This window comes from Hyperolius riggenbachi, chromosome 9, assembly GCF_040937935.1.
Source record: "Hyperolius riggenbachi isolate aHypRig1 chromosome 9, aHypRig1.pri, whole genome shotgun sequence".
Lineage (NCBI taxonomy): Eukaryota > Metazoa > Chordata > Amphibia > Anura > Hyperoliidae > Hyperolius > Hyperolius riggenbachi.
In genome coordinates this window covers 198,467,522-198,484,566 of record NC_090654.1, presented here as the reverse complement: position 1 = coordinate 198,484,566, position 17,045 = coordinate 198,467,522, and the positions used below count along the sequence as shown (strand labels likewise).

At 42.5% G+C, this 17,045-nt stretch overlaps 1 protein-coding gene across 5 annotated transcripts in view; it reads left to right on the top strand.

Annotated features, from left to right (window-relative positions):
- The window catches only part of G2E3 (G2/M-phase specific E3 ubiquitin protein ligase), a 68,200-nt gene that overhangs the window by 31,731 nt on the left and 19,424 nt on the right, over window positions 1–17,045 (top strand). For all 5 annotated transcript variants that reach the window (XM_068253882.1, XM_068253880.1, XM_068253883.1 and 2 more), the window contains 5 exons: window positions 502–608; window positions 11,242–11,358; window positions 12,868–12,992; window positions 13,071–13,182; window positions 16,289–16,593. In XM_068253882.1, coding sequence (XP_068109983.1) covers window positions 502–608; window positions 11,242–11,358; window positions 12,868–12,992; window positions 13,071–13,182; window positions 16,289–16,593 — 766 coding nt within the window. The remainder of the gene's footprint in view (window positions 1–501; window positions 609–11,241; window positions 11,359–12,867; window positions 12,993–13,070; window positions 13,183–16,288; window positions 16,594–17,045) is intronic.

Here is a 17,045-nt window from a genome sequence, read left to right as displayed (position 1 = left end):
GTCGAGGGCCGGGTCAATATACTTCAGACTGCTGGGGGGCCGTAATATACATAAAATGATGTAGAAGTCTTTGCGGGCAAGACAGTAAAGCATACCTAGGTGACAATTTGCAGTCCAATTGGACAGCAGTATCACCTGATGTGGAATGTGATTGGAAACAAGCGAATTACTGCTTTCTGGTTTCCATGTGGATGGGTGGAGCCAGTACTGCTATTCTATATGCGGACCACCAATATTTAAAGATGTAGCTGACCGCATCTATAAGTAATACATTTTGTGTGTGGGGGGCCGGTAAAAAAGCCTCAGGGGGCCGGATTCGGCCCGCGGGCCTTAGTTTGAGGACCACTGCTCTATACTATCTATCCTAACACAGTGTTAAATAAATAACTTTTGCATGGGACCTGCTGATCTTCACTGCTGTATATTTTTTTCTTGCATTTTTTTTTCCTGGAGTCATGTATACTTTAACCTAAATGCTTTTTCTACTATGTTTTCCCTTAGTACCAGGCACTTAGTGCTGGCTTGTTTTTCTTTCGCTGCACAGTTTGCAACAACAAGGATATATTTCAGAAGGAGATGCTGCGTATGGGAATCCATATTCCTGAAAGGTATGTCCTGATCGCTTTCCATTTTAAGAACACCACAGTGATTTCACTGTAAAGTAGTTCAGAGGCAATTTTCCAAAATGATTTTGCCATGAAAAGGACTATTGGAGACTTATACAGCTGGCTATTGGGGGATGATCAACACAGTGCAATTAATTCTAAGTAGTTGATAGACTTTGAAAATAAACCAATTGAATCCTGCCGAGGGTGGTATTCTACTAGTCAATTTTTAAGCTGCATAAACTTGCAAGCAAAAGTGAAATAACCCTGCATCAACTCTGAATTATTTGCATTACATTGACCATCCCTCCTTGCAATGTAATGCAATAAATCCCTTATTACCGTGTTTCCCCTAACGTAAGACATCCCCTGAAAATAAGCCCTATCAGGAATACCTAGCATGCTTCAAATATGACAACCCCGAATGTAAGCCTTAGGAGCAGCCTGCATTACCCCAGCAAGTCATGCTCCATACAAAGCCTGGATACAGGAGAGCAGCAGTATAATGTGAGTTCTACAGTCCTGTATATGTGTGTCAGGGGCAATTTGTGTTTTTGTTGGTGCCAGCCCTCCTAAACTGTCCTGATAAGCATCAGCACCACTTCACCTCTTTCCAGGACACTCAGCTTATCCTATCATAGTTCTGGGGAACCTGACAAAGTTCTCTGCCTGCAAGAAATAGGCTCTTACCTATATGATCAGCAGAATCCATTTCTTGTGAGAGCCAATATCTGCAAACCACAAGCTCTGTGCATGCTGCTTGTGTTTCACCATGGCATGCAGTACATACTTTTTGCATAGGAAAACTACCAGTGTTGCCCCCAAAAATATGACAGCCTCTGAAATAGTTTGCATCTTTTGCATCTAGTACATCTTTTGGAGCAAAAATTAATATAAGACAGTGTCTTATTTTTGGGGAAACATGGTAGCCTTCATTTTTAAGTACTGTATAGGAGTGGTGATCAACTCGTAAAGAGGCATTGTCGGCCACAAAATCAAATTCCATTTACCCACAGCTTTGTGTTTATTATGCACCCTGCATTGCAAGTACTCAAATCTATTCAGAAATGTTTCTGCTCTAATAAATCTCATCTGTCAGCCTGGCTGTATTTGGTACATTGCTAACGAGAAGGAAGTTTGTCATCACCCCTCCCACATTCCTGCTCCTCACTGATTGGCTGAGGGCAGTTCAGTGTGACATGAGGCTTAAAGAGACACTGAAGCGAAAAAAAAAATGATATAGTGAATTGGTTGTGTACTATGAATAATTACTAGAAGATTAGCAGCAAATAAAATATTCTCATACTTTTATTTTCAGGTATATAGTGTTTTTTCTAACATTGCATTATTCTATAATATGTGCAGATTACACAACACTCAGCATTCAAAATGAGTCTTTCAGAGCAGTCTGTGAAGTAATGAAGTCTCCTCTAGCAGAGGAAAAGTAAACAGTACAATAACACTTGAGATAATAAAAGTCAGATAACAGCCCTCTCCACGACTAAACTTGGTCGACTAAACTTGGTCGGAGAGTTAATAGCTTTTTTGCATAGAGATAACTGGAGTTTCTTAACTCTTCCTGTACTGGAAACAATTAGACTGATGTATCTGATCTTAATGTTTTATTTCTTAGCTGTACTACACATACAAATCATAATATCATAATTTTTTTTTCGCTTCAGTGTCTCTTTAAATGTGATCTTGCTGTGCTCACATGTTTACAAAGCAAACTAGCTATGACAGTGCAGATTCTAGGAGGGAGAAACAAAGAGTAAGGACTGGTGCATGCCAAGAGCGGTTCTGAGCATGTTTTAAAACGCTTGGGGATAGAAAACCGCTTGGCTAATCTATTTCAGTGAGCTGGTGCACACCAGAGCGGCTCGTTTTTCCCCCAAATGCAAACTCTGGTCCTGCAGTATTTTTTAGATTTCTGAGGCGCTTTTACTTCAATGTAAAGTATAAGAAAGTGGAAAACTGCCCTGAAAAACGCTAGATTTTCTAAGCGTTTTTGTTAGAGGCTGTTCAGTTACAGCTTTATTGTAACAAAATATAAAATCTGCTACACAAAAACGCTCCAAAAACACTAGGCATGTTTAGAAAATTTCTCTAAACCTGCCTAGAATCGCTCTGAAAAACAGCTTCAAAAACCGCTAGAGTTTGCGGATCCGCTAGCGATTTTTGGTTTGCACCAGCAAGGTAGGAAATTACATCAGGATTGGCTTCAGTCAGAGAATACCAAGATGGCAAATGCCAGGAACAGAATTCTCTTTATTTACAATATAAAATTTACTGAAATCAAAATGTGGACAATTCATCTGTTATGTAAGTAGTTATCTAATTATATATTTGCTTTTTTTTTCCTGGCATAGTATGGCTGACCCTGATGCTTTAACTATAATTCTATATTTATGTGAAGATGCTTATTGTGGACGTTTGCTATAGATTTAGTTTTGACACATTTCTAATAAAACGGAGGGAGAAGAAACTTCTGTTTTTATATGCAGTTTACAGTTTTAGTTTTGCTTTACAGATGATTTTATATGAACCCACTCTTCTCTCCGTCATCCTAACAGTTGTAATAACTGCATTGGACACATCTGTAACATTTTTCACTTTTTGGTGTGTTGTATTCTTCACTGACGTGTGTGTGCGCGCCCGCGCCGCGATCAAACGCCTTGACTGATTTGATTGAAACTTGGTATACAGCTCCCTTACTACCTTGGATGATATGTTCTGGGGGTCTCGCGGCCCCCCTGCACATCTGGGCGGAGCTACAAACAGAAAATCAGATATCACCCATTCATGTCAATGGAAATATGTAAAAGGCTGCCTTTCTCACAGTTATCAAGCCCCCATACTTGGCACAGTTGGTCACTTGGTGACCGAGGTTACAAATTCAGGAAAGTGGGCAGAGCATAAAACGGCCAATCAAATTTCAGCCATTCATTTTTAATGGGAAAATGTAAACTGCAGCCATTCTTAGACTGTTAATTGCAGGGTTCTCAAACTTGGCCACTGGGTGAAAGACATTAAGATTCAGGAAAGTGGGTTGAGCCTACAACAGCCAATCAAAATTCAATTATTGATTTTCAAGGGGAATATTTAAACTGCTGCCATTCTTACACTGTTTTTTTATGGCAGAGGCTTCAGAATTGCTACAGTTGATCATTGGGTGACTGGGGTCCAAATTCACTAAAGAGGTGGGGCTACAAACAGCCGATCAGATTTCCTTGCGGGATAAACTGCTTCCATTCACACATTTTTAATGCCAGGAACCTGAAAGCTCACAAACTTGGTCATTGAGTGACTGTGTGTCCAGGTTACAAAAAGTGGGCAGAGTCTAAAACCAATTTCACTGGGAAAATTTAAACTGCAGCCATTCTTACACTGTTAATGGAAGGGTTCTCAAACTTTGCACAGTTGGTGACTGGGATTAATATTCAGGAAAATGGGTGGAGCCTACAACAGCCAATCAAAATTCACCTGTTGATTTTCAATGGGAATATTTAAATTGCTGCCATTCTTACACTGTTAATAACAGATGCCTCAAACCTGCTACAGTTGGTCACTGGGTGACTGGAATTCAAATTCAGAAAGGGGGTGGAGTCGCAAACAGCCACTCAGATTTGTTTAATTTCAGTTGGCATATACAAATTGATACCAAGGACCCCAAAGCTCATAAACTTGGTAACTGACTATGTGTCAAGATTAGAAAAAGTGGGCGGACCAACAACTAAATTTTTTACATGGTAAAATACAGAGCTGTGGAGTCGGGGCAATTTTGGGCACCCGGAGTCAGTGTCTGAGTCGTGGTTTCAGAAATGTTGGAGTCGCATTATTTTTGTACAAAATCCACAGCCCTGTTAAGTATTAGACTAAGGAGTCGAGGAGTCGGAGTCTGAGCAATTTTGGTTACTCGGAGTTGGAGTTGTGGTTTCAGAAACTGAGGAGTTGGAAGATTTTTGCACCGACTCCTCAGCCCTGGTAAAATATAAACTGTAACCATTCTTACACTGTTAATGGCATGGTTCCCAAACTTGACACAGTTGGCCACTGAATGACTATGATTAATATTTAGAAAGTGGGTGGAGCCTACAACAGCCAGTCAAAATTCACCTATTGCTTTTTCAAGGGGAATATTTATATTGCTATTATTCTTACCCTGTTAATGGCAGAGGCCTCAAACCTGATAAAGTCAGTCATTGACTGGTGTCTAAATTCACTAAAGGGGGTGGAGCCACAAACAGCCAATGAGATTTGTTAGATGGATTTCAGCCATTCTGTTATTGGCTGGGTTCTCAAACTCGACAACGTTTGTCACTGGATGACTGGGATTAATATTCGGGAAAGTGGGTGGAGTCTACAACAGTCGATCAAAATTCACCTATTGGTTTCCAAGGGGAATATTTACATTGCTGCCATTCATACACTCTTAATGGCAAATGCCTCAAATCTGGTGCGGCAGTCACTGGGAGACGGGGGTTTAAAACAGGGCTGTGGAGTCGGGCAATTTTGGGTGCCTGGAGTCGGGCTTGGGGAAAAAATGCACCGACTCTGACTCCTAATGAATTTGTAACTGTAATAAAATAGAAAATATGATAAAATGTTCTATTTCTCAGATAATAGTCATTAAAAATAATGTATATATACAGTAATAGCTGTGCTTAGTCCTCAAAAATGAAATAAACCAATCAAAATTAGTTACTTGTGCTGCTTCAATAAAGCAGTCCCCGTATTTTTAAAGAGACTCCGTAACAAAAATTGCACCCTGTTTTTTATCATCCTACAAGTTCCAAAAGCTATTCTAATGTGTTCTGGCTTACTGCAGCACATTCTACTATCACTGTCTCTGTAATAAATCAATGTATCTTTCCCCTGTCAGACTTGTCAGCCTGTGTCTGGAAGGCTGCCAAGTTCTTCAGTGTTGTGGTTCTGCTATGAACTCCCCCTTCCAGGCCCCTCTCTGCACACTGCCTATGTGTTATTTAGATTAGGGCAGCTTCTCTCTTCTCTCATCTTTTACAAGCTGGATAAATCGTCCTCTGAGCTGGCTGGCCTTTTACATACTGAAGAATTACAGACAAGGGCAAAGCTGTTTGCAGGAAGAAAAGAGCAGCCTGAAACTTCAGTGCACGAGAACAGGGGGAAAGAAACACACAAATGATCTCTTGAGATTCAAAAGGAATGGTGTATACAGCCTGCTTGTGTATGGATGTATTTTCTATGTGTGGACATACTGTACATCAACCTACTTCCTGTTTTGGTGGCCATTTTGTTTGTTTATAAACAAACTTTTTAAAACTGTTTTTAACCACTTTTAATGCGGCGAGGAGCGGCGAAATTGTGTCAGAGGGTAATAGGAGATGTCCCCTAACGCACTGGTATGTTTACTTTTGTGCGATTTTAACAATACAGATTCTCTTTAAGGTCAGATATACATATCTGATTGTGACTGTATATATGAGGTGTACACAGGAATCTCTTATATATACTAAATAACATCTATGCTGTAAGAATAAAGCCTGATGTGTAGCTGTGTCACTAATAGAGATGGTCAATGAGATGGAAATAATTCTGCACTGATGCTGATTTATGCAAATGTATGCACTCCCTTTGCTGATGAAATCAAATAATTCGATATGTTGTTAAAATTTGGTTTGGTGACTACAAATTAAAGGGTACCTGAGACGGATGAAAAGTAAAGTTTTATACATACCTGGGGCTTCCTCCAGCCCCCTTCAGGCTAATCAGTCCCTCGCTGTCCGCCACCACCCGGATCTTCTGCTATGAGTCCTGGTAATTCAGCCAGTCAGCGCTGTCTGGCCGCATGCCTCTCCCACAGCCAGGAACATTCTGCACCTGCGCAATAGTGCTGCACAGGTGTAGTGTGCTCCTGGCGGCAGAGTGTGTGCATGCGCACTACGCCCGACTGGCTCAAGTACCTGGACTCATAGCAGAAGATCCAGGTGGTGGAGGAGGACAACGAGGGACTGATTATCCTGAAGGCGGCTGGAGGAAGCCCCAGGTATGTATAAAGCTTTAATTTCATCTGTCTCAGGTTTACTTTGTTACACAGTAGTACTATACTCTACATATGCACTCCCCACAGAGCTGCAGGGAATCCACTGAGAATGCTGTGCACATTGAACAGAGAGGTGTTGTCTGTCACCCATAAACCTTGTTCAGATTGTGCATGAAGAATGTGTAATAGAGGAAGAATCTCCTCATTCCCCTGCAGAGTACCTGCACATCATTCTTACATGTACCCACACTTACATTGCCTAGGGCCTGATAGATGTTCTTTGTTCCGGATTGTACCTTTTACAAGTACTCTTACCAAGGACTAGTTTTAGTCTAAAGGGAATAAATATAGTAGTCTACATATCCTTCTCACTTCAGTTGTCTTGTAAAATTCCTAAGCGTTGGCAGTTAAGAGACGAATTTCATGTTACATACTTTTAATCAACAAAATTGTAATATGCAAATTAGAGGAGTCGGAGTTGGTGGAATCTAAAACTGAGGAGTCGGAGTTGGTGGATTTTTGGACCGACTCCACAGCCCTGGTTTAACCTCTTGACGACCAGCTAACGCCGATTGGCGTTAACTGGTCGTCTGCGGGTTACCATGGAAACGGCCGCTCGATCGAGCGGCCTTTCCATGTCAGTTTTTGGAGGGTGTCTCTGTGAACAGCCGGAGAGCCGTCGATCGCGGCTCGCCGGCAAAATGTAAACACGCGGGGAAGAAATCCCCGCTGTTTACATCACACGGCGCTGCTGCGCAGCAGCGCCGTGACGTAGATCGGCGATCCCCGGCCTCTGATTGGCCGGGGATCGCCGGCATCTGATTGGCAGAAGCCTATCCTATCAGGTGCAGGACGGAACTCCGTCCTGCGCCGCTCACAGGGGGAGGGAGAGGGAGGGAAGGGGAAGGAGGCCAGGAAGCGCTGCGGAGGGGGGCTTTGAAGAGCCCCCCCCCCCCGCAAGCGCAAGCAGTTGGCGGCGATCAGACCCCCCAGCAGGACATCCCCCTAGTGGGGAAAAAAGGGGGGTAGTCTGGTCGCCCTGCTGCACTCCTGATCGGTGCTGCGGGCTGTAGAGCCCACGCAGCACCGATCACTGAAAATTACACTGGTCGTCAAGTGGTTAAAATATTAACCTGCTGAGCGGTCTGGACGAGCTCAGCTCGTCCAACACCGCCAGAGGCTGCCGCTCAGGCCCTGCTGGGCCGATTTTCGTCAAATAAAAAGCAGCACACGCAGCCGGCACTTTGCCAGCCGCGTGTGCTGCCTGATCGCCGCCGCTCTGCGGCGATCCGCCGCGAGCAGCGGCGAAAGAGGGTCCCCCCAGCCGCCTGAGCCCAGCTTAGCCGGAACAAAAAGTTCCGGCCAGCGCTAAGGGCTGTATCGGAGGCGGCGGACGTCGATGACGTCACTCCGCTCGTCGCTATGGCGACGATGTAAGCAAAACAAGGAAGGCCGCTCATTGCGGCCTTCCTTGTTTATTCTGGGCGCCGGAGGCGATCGGAAGAACGCCTCCGGAGCGCCCTCTAGTGGGCTTTCATGCAGCCAACTTTCAGTTGGCTGCATGAAATAGTTTTTTTTTTAATTTAAAAAAAAACCCTCCCGCAGCCACCCTGGCGATTTAATCAGAACGCCAGGGTGGTTAAAAGGGGGCGGGCTACAAACAGCCAATCAGATTTGTTTAATGTCAATGGAAAAATGCAACGTATTAATGCTAAGGATCCCAAAGCTCATAAACTTGGTCATTGAGTGACAAGAAAATGTCAAGGTTAGAAACAGTGGGTGGAGCCAAAAACAACTAACTTTTTACATGGGAAAATATAAACTGCAGCCATTCTTATACTGTTAATGGCAGGGTTCTCAAACTCTACTCAGTTGGTCACTGGGTAAATGGGATTAATATTCAGAAAAGTGGGTGGAGCCTACAACAGCCAATCAAAATTCACCTATTTTCAAGAGGAATATTGAACCTGCTGCCATTCTTACACTTTGAATGGCAGTGGCCTCAAACCTGCTACAGTCAGTCATGAAGTGACTGGGATTCAAATTCACTAAAGAGGCGGAGCCACAAACAGTCAATCAGATTTCTTTGCTGGATAAACTGCTTCCATTCACAATTTTGATGCCCGGAAACCGAAAGCTCACTAACTTGGTTATTGAGTGACTGTGTGTCAACTTACAAAAACTGTGTGGAGTCAAAAACAGATTTCCCTGGGAAAATGTAACTGCAGCCCTTCTTCACTGTTATTGGCAGGGTTCTCAAACTTTGCACAGTTGGTTACTGGGTGACTGGGATTAATATTCAGAAAAATGGGTGGAGCCTAGAAAAGCCAATCAATATTCACCTGTTGATTTTCAAGGGTAATATTACAATTGCTGCCATTCTTGCACTGTTAATGGCACAAGCCTCAAACCTAGTACAGTTGGTCATTGGGTCACTGGGGTTAAAATTCAGAAAAGGGGGCAGAGCCACAAATGGCATCAATAAAAACAAAACTAATTGGCCAAGGACCTGAAAGCTCACAAACTTGGTCATTTCCAGCTTACAAAAAGTGGGCAGAGCCAAATACAAATTTCACTGGGAAAATATAAACTGCAGGCCTTCTTACACCGTTAATGGCAGGGTTCTCAAACTTTGCCCAGATGGCCACAGGGTGACTGGGATTAATAATCAGGGAAGTGGGTGGAGCCTATAATAGCCATTCAAAATTCACCTGTTGATTTTCAAGAGGAATATTTAAATTGCTGCCATTTTCCCACTGTTAATAGAAGGTGCCTCAAACCTGCTACAGTTAGTCATTTAGTGCCTGGGGTTCAAATGCTGGAGAGGGACAGAGTCACAAACAGCCAATCAGATTTGTTTCGTTTTTATGGGAATATACTAATTATTAATGCCAAAGCTCACAAACTTGGTCACGGTTTGTGTGTAGGGTTACAAAATGTGGGATGAGCCGACACCAGCCAAATAGATTCTCGGGCAACGCCGGGTCATCAGCTAGTTAACAATATAATGTGTACATTTAAAAAGGAAATCTTTGCTGCATTCACTGGATGAGTCTTTGTTATACAGCTTTCAATAATATACCAAGATTGTATCTGTGTTCCTATAACAAAATTATTTTACACTAATAACAGACGCCAAACCTATTACACATCAAATGAAAGTTGATGATTTGTTATGATGGAAATTTGTACAGAAACTTTCCTTAATTGTTTACAATGTCAAGGAAGCTGTTTGAGTTGTGATTTAATCAGGAAGGAGGAGAAAAAATCCTAGAGCTTTCCAAGTATTATTGAGCATTATAGGTTACAAGAGTAGCTGATAGCTGATGGTAGGACATTGGGTGGCTGGAGCACTAGGTGTCTCTGGAATGCCCTAGACTATGAGATGGTGGAAGGGTAGAAGCGTAAACAGTCCCCCCCCCCCATTTATAGATGTTTACATACTGAGCAAGTGGAAAGTGGCGTTATTGTCCCAAGCATACTATACAATTTTAAAGAGACTCTGAAGTCTTTTAAAAACGAGGCTTTTACTTTAAAAACCTCTTTAACCTAATTGCCCCTCCTAAAACACCGCATCGCCCGCGTCTGACACCTCAAATTACCTGGGGGACATCCGGGGGCTCCTTCCGCATAGAGGCAGAGCATTCAGCTGCAGCTCTGCCTCTACACGCGTCTATCAGCGCGGATCGCCGCCTCTCCCCCGCCCCTGTCTTCCTTCACTGAGAGGGGCGGGGAGAGGCGGAGATGCACGCTGATTGACGCAGATGGAAGCAGAGCTGCAGCTGAAAGCTCGGGCTTTTCCAGGAGCAAAATCCACGACCAAGAAAGTCGTGGATTTTGCCGAGGGGAGGGCGTTTTAGGAGGGGCAATTAGGTTAAAGAGGATTTTTAAAGTAAAAACCTTATTTTTAGGAGACTTCAGAGTCTCTTTAAACTATTAGAAGACATTCTGGTTGCTTGTCCTAGGCAAGTGCTTTACATTTGCTTCAGTTTTCTTTGTAGCTGCCTTCAACATTAGCCATAGAGCAAGACCAAATGGGGCAATTGATGCCTACTTTGCATCTGATTGCGTGTTGCTCTGTGTGAATTCTAGCATTCCTTGCAAATTTTTTTGAAGTTGCTTTGTATGTAATATATTCATAATCATTCCAGGTCATGTGGTCTTGGTGTTTATGAATTGGGAATTTGTAGTAGCATAGAGCAGGAAGGGTGCATGTTGCACCCTTGAACCAGATTGCCTCTGTCCGTGCGATATGGGATATGTTCCTTCCAGCTTTGACTGCAGCTATGTCAGTCCACTTATGTAAACACTCCTGATGGGGTAAGGAGGTTAAAATCAGGAGAGCCTCTCCACAAAGAGAAACTGCAAACAAAATCAGGCAAGTTCCCAAGTTCAGGTTTTTAACTGGGCATCTGATTTTGTGGTGTTCTGACTTCTGCAATCTCTATATGAAGGTCGGAGAAATATATTTTTTTTTTTTCCCCCTCATAACTTACAATAGTAGGTGTTTCTTGAAACCATTAAATACGTATGAATAGTAGGACTGATTTGTCTTTTGTGAATTATAAACCTGGTAAGAGAAAGTAATTTTACATTGTTTTTGCATGTGTTTAGGGATGCATCATGGGAATTGGAGGAAGATGCATTCCAGGAACTGTTGGTGAGATATCAGCGCTGTGATGCTAAGAAATGTATGTGTCAGCGTGGGAGGGACTTTAATGAACCGGAGAGGTAAGTGTCTTTATTGGCATCTGAGGGATGTGCAAGTCTTGTTGGTGGTTAGTAGTGATGCGCAGAGGTTGGTGTTAGGGCTACAAAATCGCTGAGCCATTAAAGCTGATGAAGGTTAAGTGCATCAGCCGCTAGACTTGCTAATCGCAACTTCTTCCTCCTGGGTGGAAGAACTGCCTTCCACTTATGATTAGATACAATTTGTGCTTATCTCAGTTATTTTGTTACAAATGTTCTACCACAACCTGCTTTGATCACCAGGTTTGTTCTGCAAAATGATGCTCCTGGTTTCCCTACAGTTGCCCATTGTATACAGACTTTCTTCTAATCTATGTAGACCGCTTGCTAAATCGCTGATTGGTTGGGCACAGTGAACAGTCAGGATTCCCACTATGCAATTTCCCCACAGAAAATTCACTCAACATAGTGGAGAGATTGCGATGAGATATTTAAATTTTAAAGTCTCTCTAAAAACTCTTTAAAGCAAACTTGTACGTTTAAAGGAAAGAAAATCGGATACTTACCAATCCAATTTTCTCTAGTTTATCCAGAGGCTTCCCTCTATTGAGGTAAGTATTTACAGCACTTTTTTTTTCCTCCCTTCAGGTTTCCTTTTATAGGTTACGTTATTTTGGACAAAGGTTGGTAAGTATAACTGTATAGTCAGTAAACAGTTGGAAGACAGTGGTGTGTTCTCTTTAAAGTGAACCCAAGTTGAAAGTTTGACAATTGGATCTGTTGTCCTGCTCCTAAAAATTGATTTTATTTTTATTTATTTTTTTAGATATTTTATATTTAAACATTTACAATGTAGATTGAATGTTTTATTGTCTCTGCTCAATTGCAGTCTATTAAGAGTCCGAGAGTTAAAATACATGTATTGGCCTTTTTTCTGTCTCTCCCCTGCCCTCAGAAGTTGTATTTTGCCAGGAAAAGGTTTATGGCTGTAATTTGCTTAGTGATTATTACTATATTCCTGCAAAGTACTGACGAGAGAAGCAGTCTCTTCCATTCCTGAAAATCCATTCATCAAATTTTGATTGGCCAATCACTGATCAATTTTACCACCTCCATGTAGTATGAGGGCCAACAGACTTTGAATAACATGAACCGATTTGTGTAGCTAAGTTCTCATACTACAGAGAAGTGATAAAACTGACTAATTAAAATTGAATGTGTGTACCAGAGATCTGGATTGGCTTCTTTCAAACAACTGGTCTAGTCTTAACGTCTGAGCAGGTTGTCAGTGGCAGTCTGTGGCTGTTTGTTGTCTTCATGGTCTGATGTTTACATCTGCAGCCACTTGTGACCAGTAAACTGAGGCCTTACATAATTTTGAAGGCCATGAGCAAATATGCTGTGATTCACAGCTGGAGGTGCATTGCTGGTCAGCCTGAAAGCTACAAGGGGCTTAGCAATTCATCACCATATATTGGTACTGTTTCTATTCACAAAATATTAGTGAGTGGTGCTGCAACTTTTGGTACTGATGGTCACATTCTGTTGCAGTAAATGGGAGATTGTTCGTTGTCAGAGCTGTGGATCCAGTGGTACACATATGGCTTGCTCCTCCATTGCACAGTTGAACCAGGCATGGGAGTGTTTAGACTGTCAGAGTATCAGCTGCACACCAGGTAAATTACTTCTCTGTCTCAGATTTAAAGTACCCTTTTTCCCATCTAGTTAGTAAAGCTTTTGTTTCTCCTGAGCAGTAAAAAGACCCTATCCTGCATCACACAGTCCAAGCAATGTGGAAATTGGGCTTGAGCAGCCGTCACCAAAATGCCCTAGACGATCAAGAACACCTAGGAAAGTCCTAATAAAGTAAGTACTTTAAAATTATAACACATTTGATTTTCTGTCTAATCTTAGAGAATCTGTAACGTCAAAACGTCCCCTGGGGGGTACTCACCTCGGGTGGGGGAAACCTCCGGATCCTAATGAGGCTTCCCACGCCGTCCTCCGTCCCTCAGGGGTCTCGCTGCAGCCCTCCGTACAAGATGACATCAATATTTACCTTCCCGGCTCCTGCGCAGGCGCTCTGACGGCTGTCGGCTCCGAAGTGGGCGGAAATACCCGATCGCCGTCGGGTCTGCTCTACTGCGCAGGCGCAAGTATCCGGCGCATGCGCAGTAGAGCGGACCCGACTGAGATCGGGTATTTCCGTCTACTTCGGAGCCGAAAGCAGCCACAGCGCCCCCGCTGGAGCCAGCAAAGGTAAATATTGAATTTACAGTCGGGTCTGTCGCCGGCTGTTCGGAGGGCTGCAGCGAGACCCCCGTGGGACAGAGGACGGCGTGGGAAGCCTCATTAGGATCCGGAGGCTTCCCCCACCCGAGGTGAGTACCCCCCCCCCCCCCCCAGGGGATGTTTTTGATGTTACGGAGTCTCTTTAAACTAGTGTTCATTATTACATTCATTTGCTTGAACTTGGTGAAAAAAGTTGCGCAGCTTGGAGTCTTGCCTCCTTAAAAGAAAAAAGGGAAAAAAAATTCTTGTCTCTCCTGACATTTCATTGGAATGAAGGCAGCAACAGCTTCCCAGATGTAGAATTTGGGGTGTCTTTTTAAAGCTAATGTTAAACTTAAAAAAAACTTAAACTTAAAACAAAACCCCAAACAGATGCTCTGGACCTTTAATGAGCCTTCCCGCTCCTCTCATGGTCCCCGCGTTCCAGCGATGTCACCTCGGTTTGAGTCCGCTGCAGCAGGAGGCCTCCTCGGAAGTCTTTGGGAGTCCGAATGCTCTCGAAGACGGGTGGCTTTGTACTGCTCGCGCATGTGTGAGTATGGAGCTGCCCTACTCTGGTTCTTAAAGACTTCATAAGCCTCCCGCGGTGGCAGAGCAGTATTCGATCGGTCGTATACTGTTTACGGGGGAACAACACTGGAAAGCGGCAACCAGGAGAGGAGCGAGGAGGATCTATAGGACCTAGAGCCTTCCCCCTTCATAGTTGAATATGTTTTTGTCTTGTTTTTTAAGCTTAAAGAGGAGCTGTTAGGTATAAGGTCTCAGAGAAATCAAACACATATATCAGTAGCTAAAGATTGGCTGTACTTACATTACATATGCATTTCACTGTCCACGTTTGGATTTCACAGAATTTGTATATAGTATATGCAGAGATAGATGCTCCTGACAGCTCATGGCAGGCTCCATGTTTTTCTGTCAAATGTGTCGTCATGTCCTGCCTGCTTCCTGATCACAGAAAAGCTCGTACTGAATAACACAGTGTGCAGTGAATATTAATGAGCCATGTGGCTAGGAACAATAGCTGACTCCTGCAGTGTACTATGCCCGGAGATTTATCAGTGCTACGCGCTGGACTGATTACAAGCTGCTGTAACGTCTCATTAGCAGCCGAGGGGAGGGCCCCAGAATGCTTTGCAGTATAGTATGCGGCTTGCGTCCTCTTGGGTCTAACAGCTTTGCTGATAAGCACACATCAAAGGTAACTGAGATTTTTATCTTCACTAATGCCTTTTTGGCTTCCTTCTAAACTGTTTAACACAGGAGAATAGAGGTTTAAATTAGCTTCTGCAGCCTGACAGTTACTCTTTAACATTCACTTGCGCTACCTTTACATAGTGTGATTTGGGAAATGTACAATAAAATCTAATGAGCTACATTTTATTACAGTGCCCCAGTAACTTGTAAAATATGAAGTCACAGAGCACTGTGTACCATTGTTGTGTGAATGAGCTGCACTTGGCTGAGTAGCATTACTGTAAAGGTCAGCTCATGGATGAAGGCACTATTGTCTTAGCGTTTCTTCCTTAGACTTGATTTTCATAGGCCTGGGTTACATAATCTGATTTAGATGAGCCTCAGATCCACCGCTGTTATTTTACTATTTATTTATTTTTTCATGCTGACAATTTTGTGTGCTGATCATGTTCTAGCTTAAACTACTTTACGTCTTTGATTGAAAACAACTATGTAACTATGATTACTGGATGTATGTATTGTCAGGTCTTTAGTTCTATAGTAATATTATAATTAGAACTTGCCTATGTTTACACACACCTACCTACACACACCTACACACACACACACTTTTATTACATAGTGCATTATCTGCACTCCAGTCTGGGATTCTCACAGTTTTTCAGCATGTGACAGGAGTAAACAAAGCACACAGCCTGCAGGGGGCGTGCATAAGTTGTCCCCATTACAGCAGAGGCAGCCCATTCCTCCCTGAGTCGACAAAGAAAAGATTAGATATAATACAGAGATAGTACAACTAGAAAAGGCTGCAGTAATCCAGACCACATTAGAACAGTTATAGGAACTTATATGATAGAGGAAATAAGGCTGAAAATGTTGTTACATAGTCTCTTTAAAGTTTACTTTTCCAGGCTAGATTTAACTTTTAAATTCAAAAAAATGGGATTCTAAGAAAGTCAGCAAGTCCCATTTAGGCTAATATCTATAGTTTTATTTTCCATGTTTTGCTTTAGCCACTTAAGGCAAAATGGACATTTCGAGGCATCCTATTTGTGCATTAATTAGTGCAACTAGGACTTATAATAAATGTCCATTCTACCAAAATGTTTGCGCCCGCGGGAACATGTGCACGCAAACACTTGTGCGCCCAATCTAAGACGTCAATGGAGAGGCGTTAAGTGGTTAAAGCCCAGTTACAGGATTCTTTTTTTTTTTTTTTTTTTTTTTTTTTTTTTTTTATTTTTAGTCTTTATTTGTGTGCTGTCTGTAGTAACTAGTACAATACAAAGTACAGATTCCAGACTAGAAATGCAACTGGTTTAATTCGTTTTAGAAATTCATAGCTGGCTCCACGTTGAAACCTGTATTTTTAATATCTTTAAATTACAAAAACACTTGTGCAGCACTGAAAAGTAATTGTAGTAAACATAAGCAAGAGCAAAATTTGACTTTAAAAGGCACTCTTGGTGTTTTTTATTTTTAGGCATGTTCAAATGCAGAATAGATGTATATCCGATATTCTGCAGGAAATAAGATCTCAGATCAGTACTACAGTGTGCCCAATACGTGTGAACAGGAAGTCACTATGGAAGAGTTCCGTTCACTGTTTCCGCAAGAGCAGGTTTTCTCCATACAACACTCTACAGCTATCGTTCAGTGATCACAGCCGCAACGGAGAGCAAGCGGATGCATCACTTTCTCAGTATTTCAAGCTTCTTCTAGAACATATGCAGGGGTCTGAATTGTTTGAAGGTTCTGAAAGGAAAAATCTTTCAATGGATCTGCAGGGTAAGTTCAGTATTCTATTACCAATCTGAACCACTTATCGACCGGTTTTGGTGGTGCATACAGAATACTTCTCATCTGGTCCAAGGAACACTGCTTTCTTTTAAACTCCTTTTTGAGCCATTTATCAAGTAGCCTTTGACAATTGACTTTGTAACCTGAGATGGCATAGAAGCTGCAGTGTAACTAATGGATCAACAAAATATTCATCTTTATTGGAACACTCCGTGTACCAGTGAGGTGAAGTCCAGAATTAAACTGGATTTCCCCCACACACATTAATAGGCATGGATTCTGAATCATAGGCTGGTCTCTGCACCAGTGCAGTGTGTGGTCAGAGAACATGTGGGGTGACGCAGGCCTATATTAAAGTTTCTTTCTTTAGGAACCCACCAGGTTTCAAAAGAGTTCTCAACTTTGTCTGGGACCCATATGCAATTATTTTTTCTAACTTT